General features: G+C 44.5%; 1 protein-coding gene across 4 annotated transcripts in view; it reads left to right on the top strand.

Moving 5' to 3' along the window:
* APIP (APAF1 interacting protein) overlaps nt 1-23,136 on the top strand; it is a 159,721-nt gene that overhangs the window by 37,265 nt on the left and 99,320 nt on the right. For all 4 annotated transcript variants that reach the window (XM_069221844.1, XM_069221840.1, XM_069221842.1 and 1 more), the window contains one exon: nt 19,468-19,568. In XM_069221844.1, coding sequence (XP_069077945.1) covers nt 19,468-19,568 — 101 coding nt within the window. The remainder of the gene's footprint in view (nt 1-19,467; nt 19,569-23,136) is intronic.

The following is a 23,136-nucleotide window of genomic DNA, read 5'->3' on the forward strand; positions in this document are numbered from 1 at the left end:
CAAGACCTCTTCAAACCCCTCTTTTATCTATTTGGATAGTGTGGCCTTTGCTCATTTCTTTGGTATTCCATAGAAAATATTATTTCTGGGGTGTGATAGACATGGTAGCTCTTTTAAATTGGTTGCACAAGTGAGTGTTACAAGTTTGTTTTCAGTTTAGGTCCCTAGAACCCACTGAGACATCCTCAACAGCAATCCTCATACCATTCTGTGGTGGATTGAGTATGTGGTCTTTAGAACAGAGCTGCTCTTTTTAATTGTAAGCCTTACGACAACAAGTTTGATGCCTTTAGCCTCTAAAACTAAACATTGTACCCCTAAGTGGAAGACATTCATTGTCCCACAATGTAGAACATTCCCTTTCCATCTCACAGCCTGAGCGGATTGCTGCTTGCAATTGTCTGTAGTTGTGATATTTTCAACACACCCACAAAATGCACATGGCATTGAATTTACTTTAGTTAGATAGTTGTGCAGAGGTTTGTTTATTACTGTGAATAGCAACCCATTGTAAGTTTGGTCATCAAGCCAGAGAACAATGGTTAAGATATGTATGAGGCTGTTTGAAGAGAAGCGGTCAGTGCTTCTCTGTTACCAGTAAGTTGGTTCAAGTTGACTGGGCATTACAAATATGCTGGCTCATAGTTAGTATGCTTGTATTTAGCTAGAGTATTTTCTTTGGACACAAAAGCCTGCCCTCAGTGCCCCACACCTTGTTGTTTTTCAATTTTATGATGGACTGGCCATGTTCTATATACTTAGGGATCTGCAAGGCCATTGCAACTTGACCCAGTTGCACAGTAGCGTGGCCAAGCAGAGAGATATTTTTTTGTCTGCCTATTTGCACTTGAAGTTCAATAAACTTTGTTTTATTTGTCCAGTGCGTATTTATTTGGTGTTTTCTGAACGGGAAGACTTAGTAAGATCACATGAACACATTTTGTCTTGGCTCAGCATTCTGTCCACCTGCTGGCAAAATCTGGTGCTTTTAGATGAAGCAAAGATTTGTGCATCTCATGATTAATAGACAGCAGCTCGTTTTACCTCTTTAACTAAGTTTCCATGCAAGTTGCCACATTGGGAAGTTAGGATACAACAAGTGGACAAATCTTCTTCCGGATGTGCCGTCATCCTGTGCCATCTGACTGTTTTAATTTTATTTTTAGATACCTCTTCTGCTACCAACTCGTGATTAAATATAGGTTTTGGTAAGAACCCAAAAATGCTCAAAACCTAGGCATGATTGATCATTTTGTATGGTTTTTGATGGTTTACAGTTGGGCTTTACTGGTGGCCTTTTATGCTGAGCAAGGGCTGGGTGCCAGTGATGGACTTTCAATCTCATGAGGTCTTAGTTGGTGAGGGTGCTGGAACCTCAGAAGGACCATGTTTTAGTGGGAATCCCCTAATGTCATATAGTTTGTTCTCTGGTGTAGTTTTGCACCCTCGTGATGGCCGGTTTGCAAAGGTGTTCAACAGTCCTAGATGCCAAGCTTTAGTGAGGGTGACTTTATTTCATAGGATCTGCAGCAGACATGACCTAGTCTTGCTTATGCAAAACCTTACTGTAATTTGTGTACTTGGAGGCCTATGCCCAGAATAACATAACATAACCCATTGTAAGGTTCAGACACTAAAAACACCTATTTTAATCCCACCACCACTACTTTTCATAATTTATACTACTTATATGCTTGTTGGCCTAAACCGGGTTTTAGCACTACAAAAAGAATTACCCTTTGACCATGGATGGAAGAAGGGAGCAGAAATTAATTTTAATGACTTAATGACAGGGGTATGGGAAGGAGAGTGGGCAGTAGATCTCCCAGGGGTGCTCCTTGCACTGTGTCATGGTATTCCAGATTCCTAACAACAGAATGTAGCCCCCATCAGATTGTGTATGTGATGCATCTGCATTGAGCTAGGACAGGTGCAAGCACATGTTAATGGTCCTACCTAACTCATGCCGGAAGAGTGTTAATCACAATACACAATCACTTGAGCACCAACTAAATGTAATTCCAATTACTTAAATATCTCCTATTGGCATAGCCTATACTGGTGACCTCTGCGTAAAGACAGGTTGTTTTCATTGTAATCATGGAAGCAGTCATTTAAACCCACATTCTTTATTACACTTAATTAATGCAAGTATGCTGGATAATACTTAGTGGAAAGTATTTCAGAATATTTCTAAAAAGTTATCTTTTTATGAGCAAAAATACCACAAATGGATACATTCAACATGCGCCAAATTAACATTCCTTGACGCAAGAATTCTCCAGAAATGTATTCAGTATCATTGAGCCGTGTGAGTTGGAAGGGTGGATGGTAGCGTGAGTGCTCATAAGTGTGCATAGCATAATATGTTACATGTCTGTACCCCAAAGTGACCAAACCACAGTTGTGTGGATGCAGTTTGGAAAATGTTATCATCAGAGATGTGTAGGACAATGGTGGGGTACAGTGAGCCCTACGTCCCCTCCCAGGGAAGGATGTGGCTATCCCAAATAGATGTTAATAGCGTTTTGATCAGAAGAAAATGTTCCTTTGTCCACAGGATATACAAATCCCACTTTTTGTTTCCACTAACTGTTTGTTGTAATCTCCTTTCTTTGTCAAGTCTGCTCAGCTGCGAGGTCATGGAATGTTTGGTTATCACTGTAAAGCTGGTTTGGCAACTTGTTAGGGCGGACTGAGCAGAAAATATACTGCACATGGTGAAGCATTCACTAAGTAACTAATAACTTACCTTCTACATTATTATTATTGTTACATTATTTTTCTATGGGGCCCTGGCAACCCTGCCCCTGCCTGCTATAGAGAAATCCTTCAGTTGTAACACTGGTGACAAAGGTGTGTGCAGTATGCATCCCTGGTCCAGTGATTGAGTGCCCTGGAGAGTGTGACTTTAGCAAATGATCTTAGTTCTGCAAGAGGCTGAGTTCAGTATTTGGCTTTGTGAATAAGTGCAGTAGAGGGTTCACATTAGTAAATGTCCCTGCAAGGGTGTGAGTGCAGTATCTGATCCTGCAAATTGTGTGGTAGATTATTTGGCATTAGTAAATGTCTCTGGCCCTGCGAGGGTTTGAAGTTGAGGGTGAGTGCAGTGTTTGTGTCTCTGGTACTGTGGTTGAATACAGTGGAGGGGGAGTGATTATTGGAGGGAGGATACAAGCACATGTTGATGGTCCTGAAACGATTTGCAGTAGAGGCTTAGTGCAGAATGATTAGGTGTCCCCCTGCTCTTTAGTGTGGTGGGCCTGTGTTGAATACATGGTCTCATTGGATGGGGGCTGGGTTGCCTTCTACAAGTATGTTTTCAGTATTGTGTAGATGTGGTTAAGTGCACCCATTGTGTAGCTCCACTGTAAGACTGGGTTAGTAGTTAAAGAAAATAGAAAGATAGAGGATACTGCTCCTGGTGGGGCATTCACTAAATAACTTATAACCTATGTTCTGTAATAAACGTAGTTGTCTATCTACCTGAGCTGCCTCCTGCCTACCATGAGTATCTTCAGTAGTATCACTAATATGTAAATGGTTTGATTTCTTTCCACACATACTACAATGGCATTCACCTTTGTCCTAATCATAACTCCCCTTGAGTACTAGTATTTCTGTGACCACTATGTTCTTGCGCATACTGGCCCGCATGTTCAATAATTCTGCATTAATAATTCCAGAAACAAAATTTGTCAACCCAGTTTATTGATTTATTTATTTTCAGATTTATATAGCTCATGGTCGCAAAAGGTATTCCTTCACTTCAGAAGTAAAAATAAATCTGACATCTTAAACAAAACTAGTATTTGTGAACAAGGCGGGAATGCGAAAGCTTGCAGAAGATTAATATATAGCAGGTCGAGCAGGGTTAAGATAGAACTATGGGGGGGATGCACCAGCAGGGAAGCAGAAAAGGAATGCAAGGCCAGGGGATCACGAAGATGTAGGAGGAAGGGCCGCGAGGAAAAGAAGGGGTATTAGACTAGAGAACAGGAACAGACATAGGGTGGACAGAAATTAATTAAGGTAGAGAAGGGAAGAATGGAGGAAGATAAGAGAATTATTGTATGAACTTGGATGAGTTCTGAAGAGTAAACACAGAGATTAACGTGCCCACCCTATAAGTTTTAGTAGGGATTTTGGTTCAGATGCAGTCTAAATAGGTGAATCTTTAATAGATGACGGAAGGATAGAAGAATTGTGGTTCTGATTTCTGTAGGCATGGAGTTCCAGAAGATGATGGCAGTTTCTGAGAATGAGTGATAGAGGACATGCAAGGTTTGGCTTAAGGGAATTTCTAGAACAATGTTGGCTTTTCTTCTGAGTGTCCTAGTGCCTCCTGAGTTCTTGAGTAGATTGATCAAATAAGGTGGGGCTGTTAAGTGGATTGCTTTAAAGGCTTGCCAGTCTAGCTTGACCTTGATTGTGGAAGTCAGTGCAGTTCTATGAGGATTGGGGAAATGTGTTTGCATTTCCAAGTCAAGTACAGCCCCAGTAGCAGTGACTGACTATCAGCATGAGGCGGGGGCTATGCACTTGTCTTTGCCTTTTTGTGCATGTCTGTCTGTCTCATTGCTCTGAAGCCTGTACAGTTTTCATTGATATTTTGGTCAAGTGAAGTGTGCTTAAAGAAACCATAGCACTTTCTACAATTAACTTAAATCTGTCTGGTGGCTTCACAACAAATTATATCAATAGGGGAGTTTGTTGACCACCATCTAGAGGAAATGTATTGTACTTTCCCAGTGTCTTACAAGCACTGGACCTATGTTTGATTCATGGTCAGCTGCGAACTTTATCAGCTCTGAGAGCTGTTGTTTGGCCTAAAGTTGACACCAAAGGTCGTTAGGAAATGCAGAGACCCAGAACCACCCCTTACTTGGATGATTGCATGTTAAGAGCACCTTCTCTCCTTGGAGCCATGTATTCTTCCCATAAGAGGAAACACTAATACATGTGTTGCAAAGCCATACACAGAACAATGCTCTCTTCTAGTCCTCACTGCACTAAAAATGAAACCCACTCCTAAGGTTACACTTGGAACATAGCTTGGAGTCACCGGTACTCCCATTGTTACACTCAAAACAAAGGTTGGAGTTAGGGACACTCCCGATGTATGCTAGAAACACAGATTGGAGTTTACAAGGTTCATATGTTATAATTTGCTGTAAAAGAACAGCCTTATTGACACTTCTGTTCATCGGAGAAACACAGAATTAAGTCTCTAGGCATTGTATGGAGGATGTGCAGTACGAACAAGCAACGAGCGCTGGAGGAAAATTACAGAGAAGGGACTGGAGACAAATCTGTAGTCTTCAAGGCCCTGATACTCAGGCCTGCTTATTACTATAAGAGGATCACTAACCTGATAGGAAAGTATTAGCCTTGTCTAGTACTTTAACTGGAATCCGAAGACGGCAGGAGGCTTGGTGCAAGAAGCTTAAGAGGAGACGGAATCATAGATCATGAAGAAAGACACTAGAAGCGTCGCTGAAGCCAGGATCACAGGATCATCCGGAAGGGTTGGAAAACTAGACCACTGGAAGATTCAGGCAACTCAGGAGGTGAGCGCAGGGGCGATAATTCCGCAGGACTAGGATAAGGCCAAACGCTGATGCTACTTCAGAAGGGGATTTATTCTGGAAATAGAAGAAGGTTGCAGAAGGCACATGTCCCACATGGAATATTCTTATGAACCTGGGGAAGCTCATGTGCTACATACAAGGGCTTAATGGTACAATTCAGTGGGTAACTGTGGATGGCGTACCTTGTCCTAAAAGACACATGATAATCTGCAGGTGCACAACAGAGTAAATTTGCATAGCAACAGAACAGGAGGCTCAGTAATTCAGGCTTCCTAGGAGGGGGACTATGGAGTTCTTGAGACGGGAAGGTACCACAAGAGAAGGATGAATTGGAGTGTTTGGGCAGGTAAACCCCACAGCACACAGGGTACAAGATGGATTTGTGACAGCACCTGTCAGTACACTTTGCAATGAATGTTTAAAATCTGGGGTGTCCGGCATGTGACCTACTATCTACACTGACTTGTTAGAAAAGGGGGCTGATGTATCAAAGAGTTTTAACCATTTTATGTCCGTGGGTAAATGTGCATACTGGTCAAGATTCTTATGACTCAACCATTTCACGGATCAGTTAAAGTGTTAAACAACTGCAAAAATATCAAATATAATTTTAATATTAACAGCTTCTCTACATTATTAGATCAAACCATAAGCATGCCTCTAAACCTTCCACCTTTAATCAAAGCTGAAGGAAACAAAATGAAGAAGAGAAAATATCATATTGGCATCCCTAAACAACAAACCTCAAGCAGACCAATCGGAGATCAGTCTCTCTTGCTGCTACTTTGTATAACAAAGTTACATTGTGTTGGCCTGTTCAGAAAGAAATACAAATGACTTCTTCTCTCTTGCGTTTCTTTCTTTGACTTGCATGTATTTTGTGGTTGTGCAGGTGTTTATCACTGTTTACATGTTTACACAGGTGAGGGTTGTTTCCCTTTCTGTGGGGTTGTATCCATTATTACAGGTTTAACCTAAAACAGGATAGCCTACTTATAGGGCAAACTAATGGGTGGAATTCCCATTAGGATTCCCATAGAGAATTGAGGGTACTGTGGGGATGGGTCATGAGCACACAACGTTTGTCAGCACCCACTCAGGACATGGACCAGTGGTTGTTATTGTTCCTCGTCCAGGGGAACTTTAGGTAATTGTAATCTGCAGTACTGCAGTTGATGGCCAGTGGGTAATGGGCTATTAGTACTGTGACCAGCCCATAGTTGAATGTTATGCCATCTGCTCAGAGCCATCTGAGTGCTGCTTCCCATGCCCAGCAGGTTATGTGGGCAGTGGTTCCGGGCAAAGGGCAAAATACCATGACATGAGCCCAGCACTTGTACAGGTTGTTTGTAACAGGTGCACAGTGTAGGGGTACTGAACGCATAGTATGATGGAAGGTCACACCCTGTGCAGTGAGACTGCCAGTGTCTCCAGGCCATATGGGTGCTTGCACGTGGTTTGGTCGAATACCACACCCACTACCATCTAGATATGGCTGCTGGCTGTACCCAGTATAAACTGATTGCAGGGCTACTAGACACTGGCCTACAATCCCTGACCTAGTTGTGCCTTACAGATACTAAAGGGATGCTCTAGGCAGAGCAGTCAAAGATCATGCATTGTACCTACTGGACATGGCTACTGTTTTTTATTGTAATTACACCTCATGGCCACTGGAATTATACAGCAGGGGAGGCACAAATTATGCAGCAAGGAATTACTAATTTTGAGATGTAATGTGGCATATTTTGGGGCAGCAGCACTTCACTATTTTGTTATTTTTACAATGTTCATATTGTCTGTGCAAAGGTAGCACGTTGTTAATATAAATTTAAATCCCGAATGCAGCTATCATTAAATAAGTGACATCACTGCTGGAAAAGGGGCTGCAGTTGGATGATAACACATGTGGCACAAGTTTTTGGTAACTTTTTATTTGCTGTAGCTTGAAACAACATTTTTTTTTGTTAAAATCTGGAAATTATGCAGAAGATGGTTGATTAGGTGGCAAAAACTGTAAATCCATAATTATGTGGAAAATGCAGTGGCTGGAGAATCCCATATTTCCAGTGGCCCTGCACTCTGCCATTCCACTACACATCTTTAACATTTTTTTTGTTTAAATAGCATTTAACTTATAACATGTTACTTTTCCAACTTAGTGGCTACCCCACATGTCTCAGTGCATTCCCTGGGCTTTATAATAATATTTTATAATTCCTGTCCTCTGCTTCTTCTCTGGAACTGTCTTTTGCCATCTGTGCCTACTACGCAGATGACAGTGCATTTAACCAGGCAGAGTGTCCAGTGTGACTTCCTTGCATATAGTGCACAGCTTTGCCCAGAGAACTCCACGCCCTTGAGCTGCTGTTAATTGGGCACTTCAGGGGCATGGTAAGGTGTTGAGCTGAGCTGTGGAGCGATGAGGCCAACAGACCACCTTGTTAATTTCTGAGGTTCGTGTAGCAGCTTTAACAGCGCATAAGCATTAGGAGCTGCCTTACTCTGCTGTCCTACACAACCCTTTTCAGTGCATGCTAGGAGGCTCATTAGAAGTATAACAAGCAGCCCTGCAACTCAGTGGACAGCCTTACTGAGATGTGCTAGCCCTGTCCCTTTAAGTGTAGTCTTGCTGGAAACGGTAGATACAAATGAGACGGTGACATGATGAATATTTCACCTACTTAGCCAAGAAGCTGCCTGATCCAAAGACCCCAGCCTCTTTAATGATAGGTTCACATCTGCCTCTGGAGGAAGCTCCTACACCGAAAAGGGGATTGAGCATACAAAGTGGCACCGCATCTGTGAATCTCTCTGAAAAAGGTGAATATCCATTAGCATTGCACTACATGGAGCCTACCTAGCTACGGCAAGCACTTTGTAGAGAGACATCAAGTGAGCATGCCCAGCAAAGAGCAAGACTGTTCACTGCTGGAGCGTTTGTTGACAAGCCTCTGGATCAATAGTGGGGCCTCTGCCTGGGCATCTTTTGAAGTTGGCAATTGGTGTACTGTGAGTCTGCCCAATGGAGCTTCCAGATGGTCTAAGCCCATCAATGCATGAAAGCATCCCAGAGAAAGAGTGACACTCTCTCATGTTACGTCTGTGCTTGGGCATCCTGCTGCAGCCCCTACACCCTATAGAGCCGACAGTGCCAGTAGCTGCACTTCGGTAATACTGGCACGCCCATGACGATTTACGTGCTAGAGGTTGGTACTTACAAGACTGAGCTGCGGGTCAATGTGGATACTTGGCTGTGGGGATACTGGAATGGCACTGGCGCTTTACATGCTGGCCATTTGTAAATACTGTCATGCTGTGAGCAGACACTGGTATGGCTATGTATTCTTTTCATGCCAGAGGCGGGGATACTAGCAACTTGACAATGACTGTAATATGATGGATTACTCTGCCTGAGAGTTGAGTCTTGGGTCAGTAATATCATTAATGTGAGGTTAATAAATAACCTGCTCTAACCAAGAGCCTTGGCCCCTGTGGATTTCACATACACATTGATCAGTTATGCCATATACAGTAGCAGTGATCACACAGACACGCTGGCATATTGAGGAAAACTCTTGCATCTGTAAGACACAGATTGTGCGAACTGGCATGTTAAGGTCCATGTTATGAACAGCACGCTCGAGTACTATCATGACATCCTAATATTTTTGGCCACACCTTGGCATGCCTAAGCTACACCCATATGTATTTGATTACCTATATATTAAGGCAGTTCCCTTGGATATGGCTGCATTAATTCTGATGGTCTGATATTTGTTGGCCTGAAGGTTGTGTTGGCCAGTTATCTGTCATTTAATAAGGGATGTGTGTCAAGCTTAAAACTGGTGTCATTGTTCCTGTTTCTCTTATGGTTTAACTATCTGTTCTGCAAGAACTGTGAGGCAACCACACAAGTTTCTTTTAGGCATGTTCATAATTAAATGCTGTGAAGAAACATTGCTATTGTGTGGCATGTCATGATTTATTTTCTTCTCAGTCCTGTTTGAAAATATATATTGTTTATAGCCAATAATGTGGTACAATTTTCACTCAATCGATCAATATTTGTCTAGCGCGGCTTGTCACCCAAGTGGTTATCCAGACGCATGCTGCAGGTGTTATTCAAAAGCCAGGTTTTCAGCCGCTTTCTGAACTGGGTCAGCGATGGTGCAGAGGTGGCGGGAGAGAGTATTCCAGGCCCTAGCAGCGAGGTGAGAGAAGGAGCGACCTCCTGTGTGGCAGCAAAGTATGCATGATATTTCTGCAAGGTGTGTGTAGCGGAGGTTCCTGGGTGGTTGGGGGAGGTGATGGGGTGGCTTAGGTAGGCTGGTCCTAGGTTATGGAGGGCTTTTTAGGCATGGATTAGGAACTTGAAAAGACATCTCTTATGGATTGGGAGCCAATCGAGGTCCTTCAGGTGCTGGGTGATATGGGTTCTCTTAGGTAGGTTGAGATCAATCTGGTAGCTGCATTCTGGATTGTTAAGAGTTGCTGCAGGAGTTTGAAGGTGGTGCCTGCATAGAGTGCATTGCCGTAATCTAGTCGACTGGTGATGAGGGCCTGCGTCACTATCTTCCTTGTGTCGAGGGGGAACTATTTGAAAATCTTGCGTAGCATGAGGAGCTTTTGAAAGGAGGATGAGGAGATGATGTTGATCTGTCGTCTCATGGAGACAGGTCAACATCATGGGGCAGGTCTGAGTTCGATGGCCACCAGGAGTCATTCCCGAGGGTCGTGTGTCTGCCAAAGATCAGCACCTCGTTTTGACTGGTTTGAGTTTCAGGCAGTTGTCCCTCATCTAGGCAGATACATTCTCCATACAGCTGTGGAAGTTGATCTCGTTCGGGTGGGCTCTATTGAGAACGAGATGACGAGCTGCGTGTCGTCGGCATAGGAGAGGCTGTTGATGTTGTGCACTCTCACAGTGTCTGCTAGTGCTATGTGTAAGAGGGTTGGGCTGAGTGAGGAGCCTTTGGGGATGCCACAGATGGTGTGCTTGGCTTGTGAAGTGAAGGGGGAGTAAGGCAGACTCTCTGGGTGCGTCCCGGGAGGAAGGATGCCACCCATCTGAGCGTGTCGTGAGTTATCCAAATCTGGCATTGTCGGTTGATGAGTGTGTGGTGGGAGTTGGTGTCGAAGGAGGCAAAGTGATCGAGTAGGATCAAGGTGGCTGTTTCCCTTCTGTCGAGTAGGGTGCGGATGTCGTCTGTTGCAGCAAATAGAGCTGTCTCTGTGCTGTGATTGTCTCTGAAGCCTGATTGGGACGGGTCTAGAAGGTTGTTTCTCTCCAGGTGCTTAGTGAGTTGGAGGTTGATGGCTTTCTTCAGGACTTTGGTGGGGAACAGAAGCCGAGAGATCGGGTGGTAGTTTTTGAGCTCTCTGGGGTCAGCAGAGTGTTTCTTGATGAGGGGTCTGATCTGTGCGTGTTTACAGGCTTCTGGAAAAGTAGCTATAGTGGGTGAGGTGTTAGGATGGTGGTGAGCTTGTGGCTGATCTCGTCTCTTCCAAGGTTGATAATTCTCTGGGGGCAGTGGATGCTCCCGAGTGGGTGGAGCTCATGAGTGTGGCCGTGGTCGGTGTGCTAAGCTGTTCCCATGTGTTGAGTGGGTGGTTGGCGGTGGTGGTAGATGAGATGCTGGGGACTTCTGGGAGTTGAGGGTCGAAGTTTTGATATATGGTCTCTCTCTTGTTGTGGGAGTGGGCAGTGAGGGCTTTGCACAGTTCCTGTGAGAGAGGGGTGGAGTTTTTCGAAACCTGACAGGCAGGCAAACTTTCTGACGATGGTGAAGAGCTCTTTGTTCCAGTTGGTACTGATCTCGATCCGGCGGGCCAGGGTGACTTCTTGGGCTGTTTTGATCTGGCAGTGGTAGTTGTGGACGGCCGATTTGAAGGTGGCTCTGTTGGTCTGGTTCTTGCTGGTGCACCTCCTTCTCTCCAGTTGTTTGCATCTGTGTTTTTCCTCGCTGAGTTCCAGGGTGTACCATCTGGCTTGTTTGGAGATTTTGGGAGTGTTGACTTGCTTAATTGGAGCAACCAGATCGGCGGCTCTGATCATCCAGACGTTAAAGTTCTGTACTGCTTGCTCCATGTTCGTTGTGATGTTGGGTTGTGAGGTGCAGAGGGCGTCGGTCCCGTGCTGCTGAGTGACCTTGGTCCAGCTGTGGGATGGGGGGGGGTTGTGGCTGTGTGAGGGGTTCTGGCGAGGGTGAAGCGTATGATGGAGTGATCTGACCAGGTGAGTTCTGAGGTGTGGCTGAAGCTGACTCTGTTGCTGGCATGAATATCGGGTCCAGCGTGAGTCCTGCTTTGTGCATGGGGTCGGAGACCAGCTGCTTGAGGCCCATGTTGAGTAATCTTTCCAAGAGGTCAGTGGAGTTGTCAGTGGTGTTGTTCAGGTGGAAATTGAGGTCTCCCAGGAAGACTTAGGGCCTCATTTCAACATTGGCGGGCGGCGGTGGCAGCCCGCCAATATTGAACTGCCAGTCGGCCGCCTATGCAGCCTGGAACCCTGCCGGCCGCATTTGGACATCCCCGCTGGGCCGTAACATTGCAGCCGGCTAATAATGGAGCCAGCGGCAGTGCGGCGGGTGCAGCAGCACCCATCGCGCAATCCATTGCCCGTAATTCGGGCACTGGATTGCGCGATGGGGCTGTGCCTGGGGGACCCTTGCACTGCCCAGGCCAACTGCATGGGCAGTGCAGGACCCCCCAGGGGCACCCCGAGTCCCCTTACCGCCAGCCTTTACATGGCGGTGTTCACTGCCATGGACAGGCTGGCTGTAAGGGGAGTCGAAATCCCCAGGGCAGCGCTGTTTGCAGCGCTGCCCTGGTGGATTACGTCTGCCGGGACCGCCAAGGTTGTACATCGCCGGTCCCGGCAGTATGACCGTGGCGCTTTCGCCACGGTCAAAATATGGTGATTAGTACCGCCAGCCTGTTGGCTGTACTACCGTCACATTTCCCCTGGCGGTCACTGACCGCCAGGGTTGAAATGAGGTCCTTAGTGTTCGGATTCAATGGCAAACGGGGTGATGAATTCTGTGATGGTGTGGCTGAGGCCGGTTCTTGAACCCGGTGGTCTGTATGCGAGTGTACCTTAAATGGCGGTGTCGTCATCAATGTGGAGCTGGAAATTTGTGTGTTCCATGATCGGCAAGCTTTTATCAGTGGTGACGGTGCAGGCGATCGATTCCTTGAGTATGATGGCAATGCCGCCTCCATGTCTGTAAGTGCGGTCGTGGTGTTTCATTTTGTAGCCGGGGGTATAGCTTTGGTGATGTCTGGGGCCAAAAAGGGGGTGAGTCAGGTTTCTCTGATGAGGATTATTTCGGGGACGAGGGTGGAGATGGTGTCTCAGACTTCGGTTGCGGGTTTGCATGGCTGCGTGGCAATCTGGCATTGACAAGATGCATCTGAGTTGTTCCAGGGATGCCTTGTAAAGGGTAGGTGGCAAGGTGTTGGTGGCAAGCTTTTCTGGGGTGGAGGAGAATTGGCAGTGGGTGCAGGTGAAAGGTTCTGTTGTGTGATGAGGCGATCCGAGGTAGCATTTGTTGTTGAGTCTGGGTTTGAGGGCATCAAGATCTGCGGATGAGTATCTTTGGGGGTGAGTTGAGAAGGGGTTCCGGACCAGCGCTGACAGGCGCAGACGGGCTTGCCTTTGGCACGCCTTTAGTGCTCTGGCGGCATGGTTGCGCAGCGGCCTCCAGGTAGGAGGAGCTGGCAGGGGAGGCAGGAGGGCAGAAAAAGAACAGTGGGAAGACACAGGGAGGGAAACGGAATGGAGCTACAAATCAAAATGACCAATAGAAATACAAATTACAAAGGAAATACAATCAAAATAAAGTATGCCAGAAGTATGCCAAATTACTGTTACTAGGATGCTAGATTACCATTTGATGGTGAGCCAAGGTCGGGCTGACCACAGGACTGAACCGGCGCCCTCATGGGCTGCAGGCTAGGCTGCAGACATGAGGAGCTGGGTCGAGGCAGCGGGAGAGAGAGCACAGAGACCGGGGTCAAGGCCAGTCAACTGGAGGTTGAAAGGACTGGAAGGGAAGGTGGGAGAGTGACAGCGGGAAAAAAATGCAGGGAGCGGGGAAACTGAACAGAGCTACAAATCAAAATGACCAAAAGAAAAACAAAGTGCAAAAGAAATAAAATCAAAATAAAGTATGCCAGAAGTATGCCAAATTACTGTAACTGCCTAGTTACCACTTGATGGTAAGACAAGGTCAGGCTGACCGCAGTACTGACTGGCTAGGCGGCCGACATGAGGAGCTGGGTCGAGGCAGTCGGGGGGGAAAAGGGGACCGAAAGGGGAGGCGGTAGGGCTGGAGAAGAACGGCGGGAAAAGACCGTGGGTATTAGGAAACAAAGCAGAGCTACAAATCAAAGCGACCAAAAGCAAAACAAAATACAATCAAAATAAAGTATGCCAGAGGTATGGCAAGTTCCTTTTACTAGTATACCAAAGTACCACTTGATAGCGAGACAAGGTCGGGAAGACTGCAGGACTGAACCAGCTGCAGGCTAGGCGGCAGACACGAAGCGCTGGGTTGAGGCAGCGTGGGAGAGAGCGCAGAGATCATGGTAAAGACTTTGGTGCAATAAGGACCAGTTTAGCTCCTCATTTAGCACATTTACCTATGAATCCCCCCCCATTCATTCAACCCTCTTGGAGAGGGTGCGCTTGCTTGTTGCAGCATGACACAGTTCCTTTCCTTGTCAGCGTTTGGCTACCAGTCCAACGCAGGATGTGGACAGGCCTACTCTTTTTTTTTGCCCGTGCTCTGCCAACAGCTTACACATATTCTGTCTGTGTGTCCAGCTTCTGCTTCCACCACTGCACCTCCTGCTGGAGTCAAGTACAGCCCCAGTAGCAGTGACTGACTATCAGCATGAGGCAGGGGGCTATGCACTTGTCTTTGCCTTTTTGTCCATGTCTGTAGCATTGCTCTGAAGCCTGTCCAGTTTTCATTTATATTTTGGTCAAGTGAAGTGTGCTTCAAGAAACCATAGCACTTTCTACAATTAACTTAAATCTGGCTGATGGCTTCACAACAAATTATATCAATAGGGGAGTTTGTTGACCACCGTCTAGAGGAAATGTATTGTACTTTCCCAGTGTCTTACAAGCACCGGAACTATGTTTGATTCATGGCCAGTTGCAAACGTTATCAGCTCTGAGAGCTGTTGTTTGGCCTAAAGTTGGCACCAAAGGTCGTTAGGAAATGCACAGACCCAGTAACACTCCTTTCTTGGATGATTGCATGTTGAGAGCACCTTCTCTTGTTGGAGCAATGTATTCTTCACATAAGGCCAAACACTCACACATTTGTTGCAAAGCCATACACAGAACTATGCTCTCTTCTAGTCCTCACTGCAGACTAAAAATGAAACCCACTTAGGAGCACGTGGACATGCAGTGGAAACATCCGTGGGAGGATTAAGATACGCATGTGCAATGTTTCTTGGTACTGAAACTGTCAATTTGTTCTGTTCGTGAAAGCAATTCTCTGGCTAGACTTTTCCATGAACCACATTACCCGCAAATAAGCAAAGCAAGGGCTTCACTCTCCGCTTGGAGAACGGGCCTGCAAAATTGTCAAGGGTCTCTGGAATAAAAGTGAGAAATTGCTACACCTAAAAATCCTAGAGGTCTGTGGTCGGACTACAACTGATTTGACAAAATAAGCGTTTGGCACTAGTTATGAGTGCAGACAACTTGCCCACAAAGTTATCACTCCTGGCATCAAGGACTCTGAAGTTGTGGAATTGGTTAATTCCTCACATATATTGTTTAGGTGGCCCTGAAACATCTGCAGATGATGGTCAGCAGTATGTCGAATGCCTTCATTAGGGATCAGACTGCTTGCTATGAATGAGACGTAGATTGGAGGCCAGGCCAACAGCTTTTGCTTTGTGAAGCGAGCAACAGATTGACCTGTTTCTAGCAGGTAAGAACAGGGAAGGCAGACACTTCTCTAGGAGATGCTTCACTGTGACCGTCTAGGTGGCACATGCTCTATTTACAGACCTGTTAGGATCATCACCTTCTGATAAGATGGAAGAGATGAAAATTTTTCATAATATGAGTTTATCAGCCTTAAGTCTGGATTAGAAGCAACACCGCAAAGAAGACACAGCAAAATCCTATCAGCAAGAACTCAACCCATGTTGTGAGAACTGGGTGAGATTCATCACTGAGCCATATCCTCTGTCTGCTTTGACAAATCAAATGTTGCCAGAGCTCCATCTAAGTTTATAACCTATCCATTTCAAAAGTCAGAATGCCGGACAATAAAACTGTTTTATTGTATGAAAATACACAGTTTATCAAAATCACTTTTAGGGAAATCTGTCCAATAGAAGCTCAAAAGAAATCTAGATCAACTCGTTGGCCTCCCTTCTGAGCCAGTGAATGAGCCTGAAATCAAGTATGTATCTGAGAAGTGACAGCCTTTAATTGCTCACCCAGAACTTTTCAAGGATGAGCAGATGCTGAACTTGAACCGATCATTGGTCCTTTCAAGGTTCATCTAAACCTGCCTGTGGTTTTACCAGCATATTCTTCAGAAAGTGTCCACACACAGAGTAGGGCTTGCCTATCGACACCCAAGGAGCACTTACTTATTGACAAGTTGAAGGAACTATTTAATCAGACTAGGAAAGAATAACACCATACAAGAGCTTTTTGCCACAGCAAAGTGAGAGCATAGGGAGTGATAGGATTACACTCCACGAAAAAAGTAATCGCTACAGCAGTCCTTAATGTAGGAGTCACAAATAACAGAAAGATAATGAGTGGAATCAGTGCAGCGTTGCACCCCTTCACAAACTCTTTATCCTTAATTAAGTTGGTTGCTTTTTTCCCCTCTGCTCCACTCCAGAGATCAGCCATATGAAAATCCGACTTCCTCCTTTTCCTTTAGGAGCGGTCCACCTGAACGGCCAGGTTCTCTTTAGATAGCACCACAAGCAGGAGCCACAGGCCACTTTCAGCCTTGTTGGGCCCTTTCACTGAGATGCAGCTTGCACGTGTGGGAACCCTCATCTGAGCATATCCGAATCACGTAGGACGTGAAATTGAAACACAAACATTATGGGTGGAAGACTTGTAGAGGTCTTTGACACTGACAATTGCTTTGGCCCACATTCCAGCCCGTTGCTTTTTTGGACCACTGTTCCACCACAGACAGAGACCAGTCAGATGCAACCCAGTAAGAGCCAGCCAAGCCTGCTAGGCCAGAACCCCATTAGATAGGAACCCAAGTAGCAGAGAACCGTTTTAGCCTCATTGGGTCTTATATGTGAGGTGAAGCTTGAATCCTGCGGCACAGAAATCACAGGTTTTGAGTGATTGTCAGTTACCACAACTTTTTAAATAATTTCATCCAGCATATTTGTCTTTCTGCATGCAGGAGTGCCTCTTTTAGACGTGTGCACTGTACAGTGTGGCAAATGCTGCCTTCTTTCTCCAAGCAGTGCAGGCTTTGTTTTAGAGGAAAAGCCGGCGTGAGGCAATCTGTTAGTATTTACTCTAAGAAGATGAGCTGCACTCTTACCTTTTCTTTTACATACATTCTAAGATCAAGTACAGTCTGTGAAAGCTCCAGATATGTCTACACTAGCTACCTTCCAGCTATGGTCTCTTTCATACATTCACATGACAACCTATTCTATTCTCTCTGATGCATCAAAGTTATGAGATGTGCACTCTAGTGCCTAAGAATCTGAAGATGGCCTGCAGTGGACAAGCTTAAATTCCACTTCTTTCTGGATGTAAAATGGACAGAAACATGATCAGTTGGATAGTGTACCCACTAAGGTCACTATTAATGTTACTACCATATTGTTTTTCATTTTTATTTTGCTCCAAATTCCCACTTGGTGTTGGTAAATAATTCAAAGCATGCCAGTCTTTGAAATATACGAACGCCGATGAGCTATAGTTGTAGCCAAGTAACATTTTCATCAAAGGACCATCTTTGGTACCATCGTATCAAATAACTCTCTGTGGTACATTCATAGGAGTAGATCATTGGGATGGGATCGAATTGAGACAAAATCACGTTTGGTACCTTATAGAATAAGGATCGAATTGAGACAGAATCACGTTTGGTACCTTATAGAATAAAGGGCCATTTGTAGTGCCCTTAGATAAATCGACTGTCTGACACCTTCATATCAAAAGCATATATGTGCCATCTTTAGATCAAGGGACCATCTGTGAAATGAAGGTTCATCTGCTACTTTTAAATTACAGGTCCATCTCTGGTAGCTTGGGTCCAAAGGGTCATTCTTATTACATTTCATTAATGCATGTGTGGTACCTTTGAATTAGAGCATCATTCCTGGAACACGCGTATATAAAAAGGGTTGCTGGTGGTACTTATGTATCACAGGCCTCCGTGTATGTGGGACACTTGGTTACACCTTTCAACACTGCCAGTGAACATGGTAAATCTAGGTCAGATCCAAACATGGCATGATGATGGCCGAACCTACAGAAAGGACTCTGTGTTTATGGGACACCTGGTTCCACCTTTCAACGCTGGCATTGACCATGTTATATCTAGATAAATCTGGGTGAAATCCACACAGTGATGCCAGGCGGCATTGAATGGCAGAGATGGCCGAACCTGCCCCTAGAGCAGTGGCTTTTAATCTATGGTCTGCTGTCCCCTAAGGATCAGCGAAGCCTACTCAAGGGGTCTGTGACTGTTTATAACATTAAATATTAGCAGACGAATAAAGAACATACATTAAAAAAATTAGTTTTAAAGCACTTTGTGAATGTGAAGGAATTTGAAGTTGGAAGCTTCAAATAAAGCTGGTTTCTCGATTTGTCGGAACAGAGCAAATACAGTGAGTGGCCTTAATTGAAGCAGCACTGGTTTGTGATGACAAAGAGATATATGCCAGAGTCTACCATATCTCTTCAACTTTTAAAAATAAAATTACACGTTCCAGTCTCCCAATTAAGACATAAATTCCGTTTTTTTTGTCTTTTTTTGGTTATGAATAAAATATTGTTGTGTATTTATTTGCAATACATTTGTTTCTGTATTTTGTGTATTGTTTCGCGGTTCGTGTCCTATAAATTGTTTAGGCGGGGGTCTCTGGCTTCCAGTAGTGATTCACTGGGTAAGTCAAAAGTTTAAGAACTTACTTCCTGAACTTGGAATTCGGAGACCTGGATTCTAATATTGGCTTCTGTACATGACCAAAATATTACCTTATCACTCTTGTGTCTTATATTTAGAAATAATGGGTTCTGTTGAAATGTTTAATGTGAAAACAGCTGTACCAGGTACTTGAACAACTGTCCCAATAACCAGTTTCCCTCCCCATCATATTTTGGCTTCTGTTATCCCCCCTCAGCAGGCAGCTCACACCCCCTTCCCTTTGTACAGCACATCATATTTGGGACACTCCTGCTACAATATACCTCACTGCTTATTAGAACTGAGCTCGCCGTATACCAAATACTTAAAATGAGTGAATAAATGCAAGTAAGTGGTCCACGGTGCCTATCAAGGCGACATTGTTGTGATGTTGGTGTAAACCTATTTTTCTAATCCACACTTCCTTTGGTGATGTTTCCAGTTATTTGTAGCATTGGTGGGCTATGGATATAGTCCGATTGAGTGAGTGTGGAATCATGTTGAGTGATCGCCAAGCGCAGAGAAACAAGTATTGAGTTCTTTCAAAACAAGACGTGCAGGTGTGGAATGAGGCTCAAGTTTAGGCTGGAGTTGGGGAATGGACACAAAATCTAGGTGAAAGAGTGCGGAATGATTACAGAATTCAAGCAACCAAGTGTCGAATGATCTCGCTCCTTAGGTGCATAATTTTTCTTTTTGTTTTAAAGGACAAGACGCACCCAAGAAACCTGATCCCAGAGCTCTGTAGGCAGTTCTACCACCTAGGCTGGGTGACGGGGACTGGAGGAGGAATCAGCATCAAACTCGGGTAAGTCGCCTTCCCCAGGCTACCTAGTAAACTGGTTACTTGTGACTGAGATACAGCCGGAAGCCGTTAATTAGAGTGCTGTTTACCAAGGAAGAATGTGACAGCTATGTACTGCTGCCTTTATTGTCAATGTGTCATTGCTTAATTTGTAAATGAAAACGTGCCGGTGCCCAAAGCTCTCCTCTGAGCACTTAATACTTAGGCAGTGTAATCCTGAAGCCATCTCGGGCCTCTTTAATCCATTTACAGCCACTCCCTGCCCCTTCAGCTCACTCTTGCAGCTTTCTGCTTTATCCCTTTGTGATGCTTTTTCGTTTTTCCCTTCCCATATGTGTCTTTTGCTCGCAGTAAATGCTTGAGGCAGAAAAGTGCCGGCCCTCAAAAATAAGTGCCGGTGCCGCGCACCAGAAACCGCCGGCTCAAATTTCGACGCCTCGTCAGGGGTAGTAAGCGCTATATAAATTAAACACTGTAGTGTGTGCTTTAAAGGGGAGAGGTGATTTTTGTAAATGTTGTACAGACTCTGTTCCCAAGTCTTGTCTGCCTAAGTGCCTACTATACATTTCATAAGGGTAGTGAACTGGGCTCTTCTTTTTTGGTGATATCAGGCTAGTTCTTTCTCAGACCATACACAACCTCACATCCTTCTCGTGTTTCTTCTCCTGAGAGATGGGGGATGCGTTTGATTTTCTGTTCCTTAGATACAAACATTCATGAACCACCATTAATAAAACACTAGAGCTGTGAAAAATCCGTGGTCTTCACTTCAGCATTAGAGTTAAACACTTCAGGTTTCTGATGGAGGGAGTCACCCAATCAGTTTTGCATCTTCCCATGTCGTCTTGTCAACCTTGAACCTTACATAAAATTCATAAGCAGGATTGTTCTTTGAGAGCAGGTTTTATTCAGCTGAGTTACACAGGAGTTGCTGGAGCTTCAGCACACGTCTGACTAAAAAACTCTCAAGCACAATTAGTCGTACCTTTTCTTCAGCAATGGAACTTTACTCTGACTGTTCAGTTCTCAGGCAGGACAAACAGATGTGCATTAATTGTACGAGTAACAACTTCTTTCTGGTACGTTGATAAAATTTTTAAACAGCTTCCCACGGTAGCTGCAACCTTGAGACATATTTGCAAATGTCAGAACAAGAACATCATATCTCACTTCCTAGACTTGCCATGCCATCCGGAGCTGAGCTCTGCAAAATACCCTCAATCATTATAGATCTTGCAAGTCAAGCGTGCATTAGTGCTGTAGTAGTGTGTTTTCATGACACAAGCAAGATGCAGTAGATTTAGTTTGTGCTTTTGAGGCCAAATGAAGACTGTCTTCAGCTCATAGAGATTGATAGAGGAAACGGTGGTCGTAGTCACACATCTCTGATGCCAGTGGTTCTTATTTACCCCGAAGAAGTGACCCGCTAATCAATTTCTTGTCTTGTGAAGATAAGTCCTGCTTGAATCTTAGAAAGTTGACCATCTTCATACTTCTTTTTCAGCAGGATATTACCACATTAACTAGGGTTTGCCTTTAATCTAGAACTGTTTACAGCTTTTTTAAGTCCCTGAAAATACCCCTGTGCCGAGATTCTTTGCTTTAATTTGTTTTCTGCAGTTAAAAAAAAAAAAAAAAAAAATACCAACAAGTACTTGATACATTTACAGTGAATAGGTGTATAGCCCTTTTGATTACATAGTGTGATGCAATATGTAAAGAAAAATAATAAGTACAGGGGCAAGCTACACGTGGGAGGTGGAGGGAAGAGGTACAGAACTGAAACAACGGACAGTGGGTGGGGGGAGGGCTTAAGTAACACAGGGAGGTACTTGGAAGGAGAGAGGGAGCAGCAACAACAAGAAACAACCACGGACAGTGGGAGGGGAACAGTCGGGAAGACTGTACAGTGCTATGCACTCTTAGAGAGTACATGGCAAAAAGTAACAAAAAACTAGCATTTGCAGTGCAACGGGTCTCGCGTTTGCTCGCGTTAGAGCTATTAGCGTTGTAAACTCCTAACCGGACTTTTCTTGCCACATAAACTAATAATGAAAAGTAAAACAATTTCACATATGCAAGCCGATGGTCACCATGAACCTGAAGGAGAGAGAGAAAAGGAAACGAAAGGTCGCTCGCAGCCAAACCTATCGGGAAAAGTGCAATTATCCATGTAACCAGCAAAAGTGCAGTTACCCATATAACAGGGTCGATGTCATGCAAAGCGCTCGACTTCTGCCCAGCGAGATCGCGCTGCGCAGGAAATGAAAAGATAAAGTAGTTCAGAAACCAGCTGAAAACCGGAGCCCTGTATGTTTTCAGTAGTTTACTGGTGCGCTCGATGAGGGCTAAACACCGGAAAAGGCGTATGACGTATGCATGCCTTTCACAAATGGAATCAATCGTTTTTGTTTTAAAAGGCAAGCCCACAAACTAATGAAATTGACGGGCGTGACATGGGCGTGGTTAGAAGCCACCAATCAAAAGGGTACACTGTTCCACAGAAACAGAAATCCACAGAGCACTTGGTGAACTAGAAGCAAAACCCTCACACATCCATTAGGATGTCATGCTTCTTCATAGGGTATGCTCCTCGTCAGACTGGCTCTGCAATATCTAACGGGGCCCCTCAAGGGGGCTCTTTGCCAGAGATCTTATCTAGTCGTCCGTGCCGTAATCCAAAGTTTAGTAGGAGTAGACTTGGACCTACAGTCAGAAGAAAAAGGATTAAAATTGGCTCCAGAACCTCACAAATCCAAATTAAATTGATCGTCGAGGGTCTAGGTCAAGGTTAAAAATATATACTGGGGAGCGGGTAGGAAATAATTATCCACCACTCAACTGGAATATGGGGGTGAGAAGTAAAACTATTTTCAATCACCAAAGAAGGTCAACATGTTTCATGCCTAAAGTGTTCATACGAATCAAACGGCATTTCTTCAGACCCAAAATCAAAAAAATTCCAAAACCAAAATATATATTAGACTCCTAAGCTATGCTAATTTGCAAAAATGTGTACTGGAGAAATTATCGTAATTAATTTACTCTTAGACCAACGCACCTAATAATCTAAGTCGAAGTGTGCCTGTGGGAAATGACAAAGGAAAATAACAATGTGTTAAGCTAGAAGGCAATAGCACACTAATATCCGCAAAAAGGTGTTGTGCCACTCGGTGATATCGTGCTACCATGCTAGGTGTAAAAAGAAACTCCATAAAACAGCTGCTTACCATCTGGAATTTGGGACGGCGCTCCATGGGATAATGCCACCTAGGGACTGGCTTCGCCTCTATATAAATGCGAGAAATGTACATTTGTTATGATAATTGGTAACAAGGATGTAAAAACAGATGTATGCTGCCTCATGTAATATCTGCACTAAGGGGAGAAAAAGGTGCATTCCTTGTGTGCATAATATAGGATAGAGGGCCATGGGTAGAAAATGATAAGTGATCAATGAGCCCAGAGACATCAATCTGCCCCAAGCCAGTTACTAAAGTAGCATTCACAATAGACATTAGAGAAGTAACTATCGAATTCACAAGCCAAATAGCTAGAAAAGTGCTCCATG

Source organism: Pleurodeles waltl, chromosome 3_1 (genome assembly GCF_031143425.1).
Source record: "Pleurodeles waltl isolate 20211129_DDA chromosome 3_1, aPleWal1.hap1.20221129, whole genome shotgun sequence".
Taxonomy (NCBI): Eukaryota; Metazoa; Chordata; class Amphibia; order Caudata; family Salamandridae; genus Pleurodeles; species Pleurodeles waltl.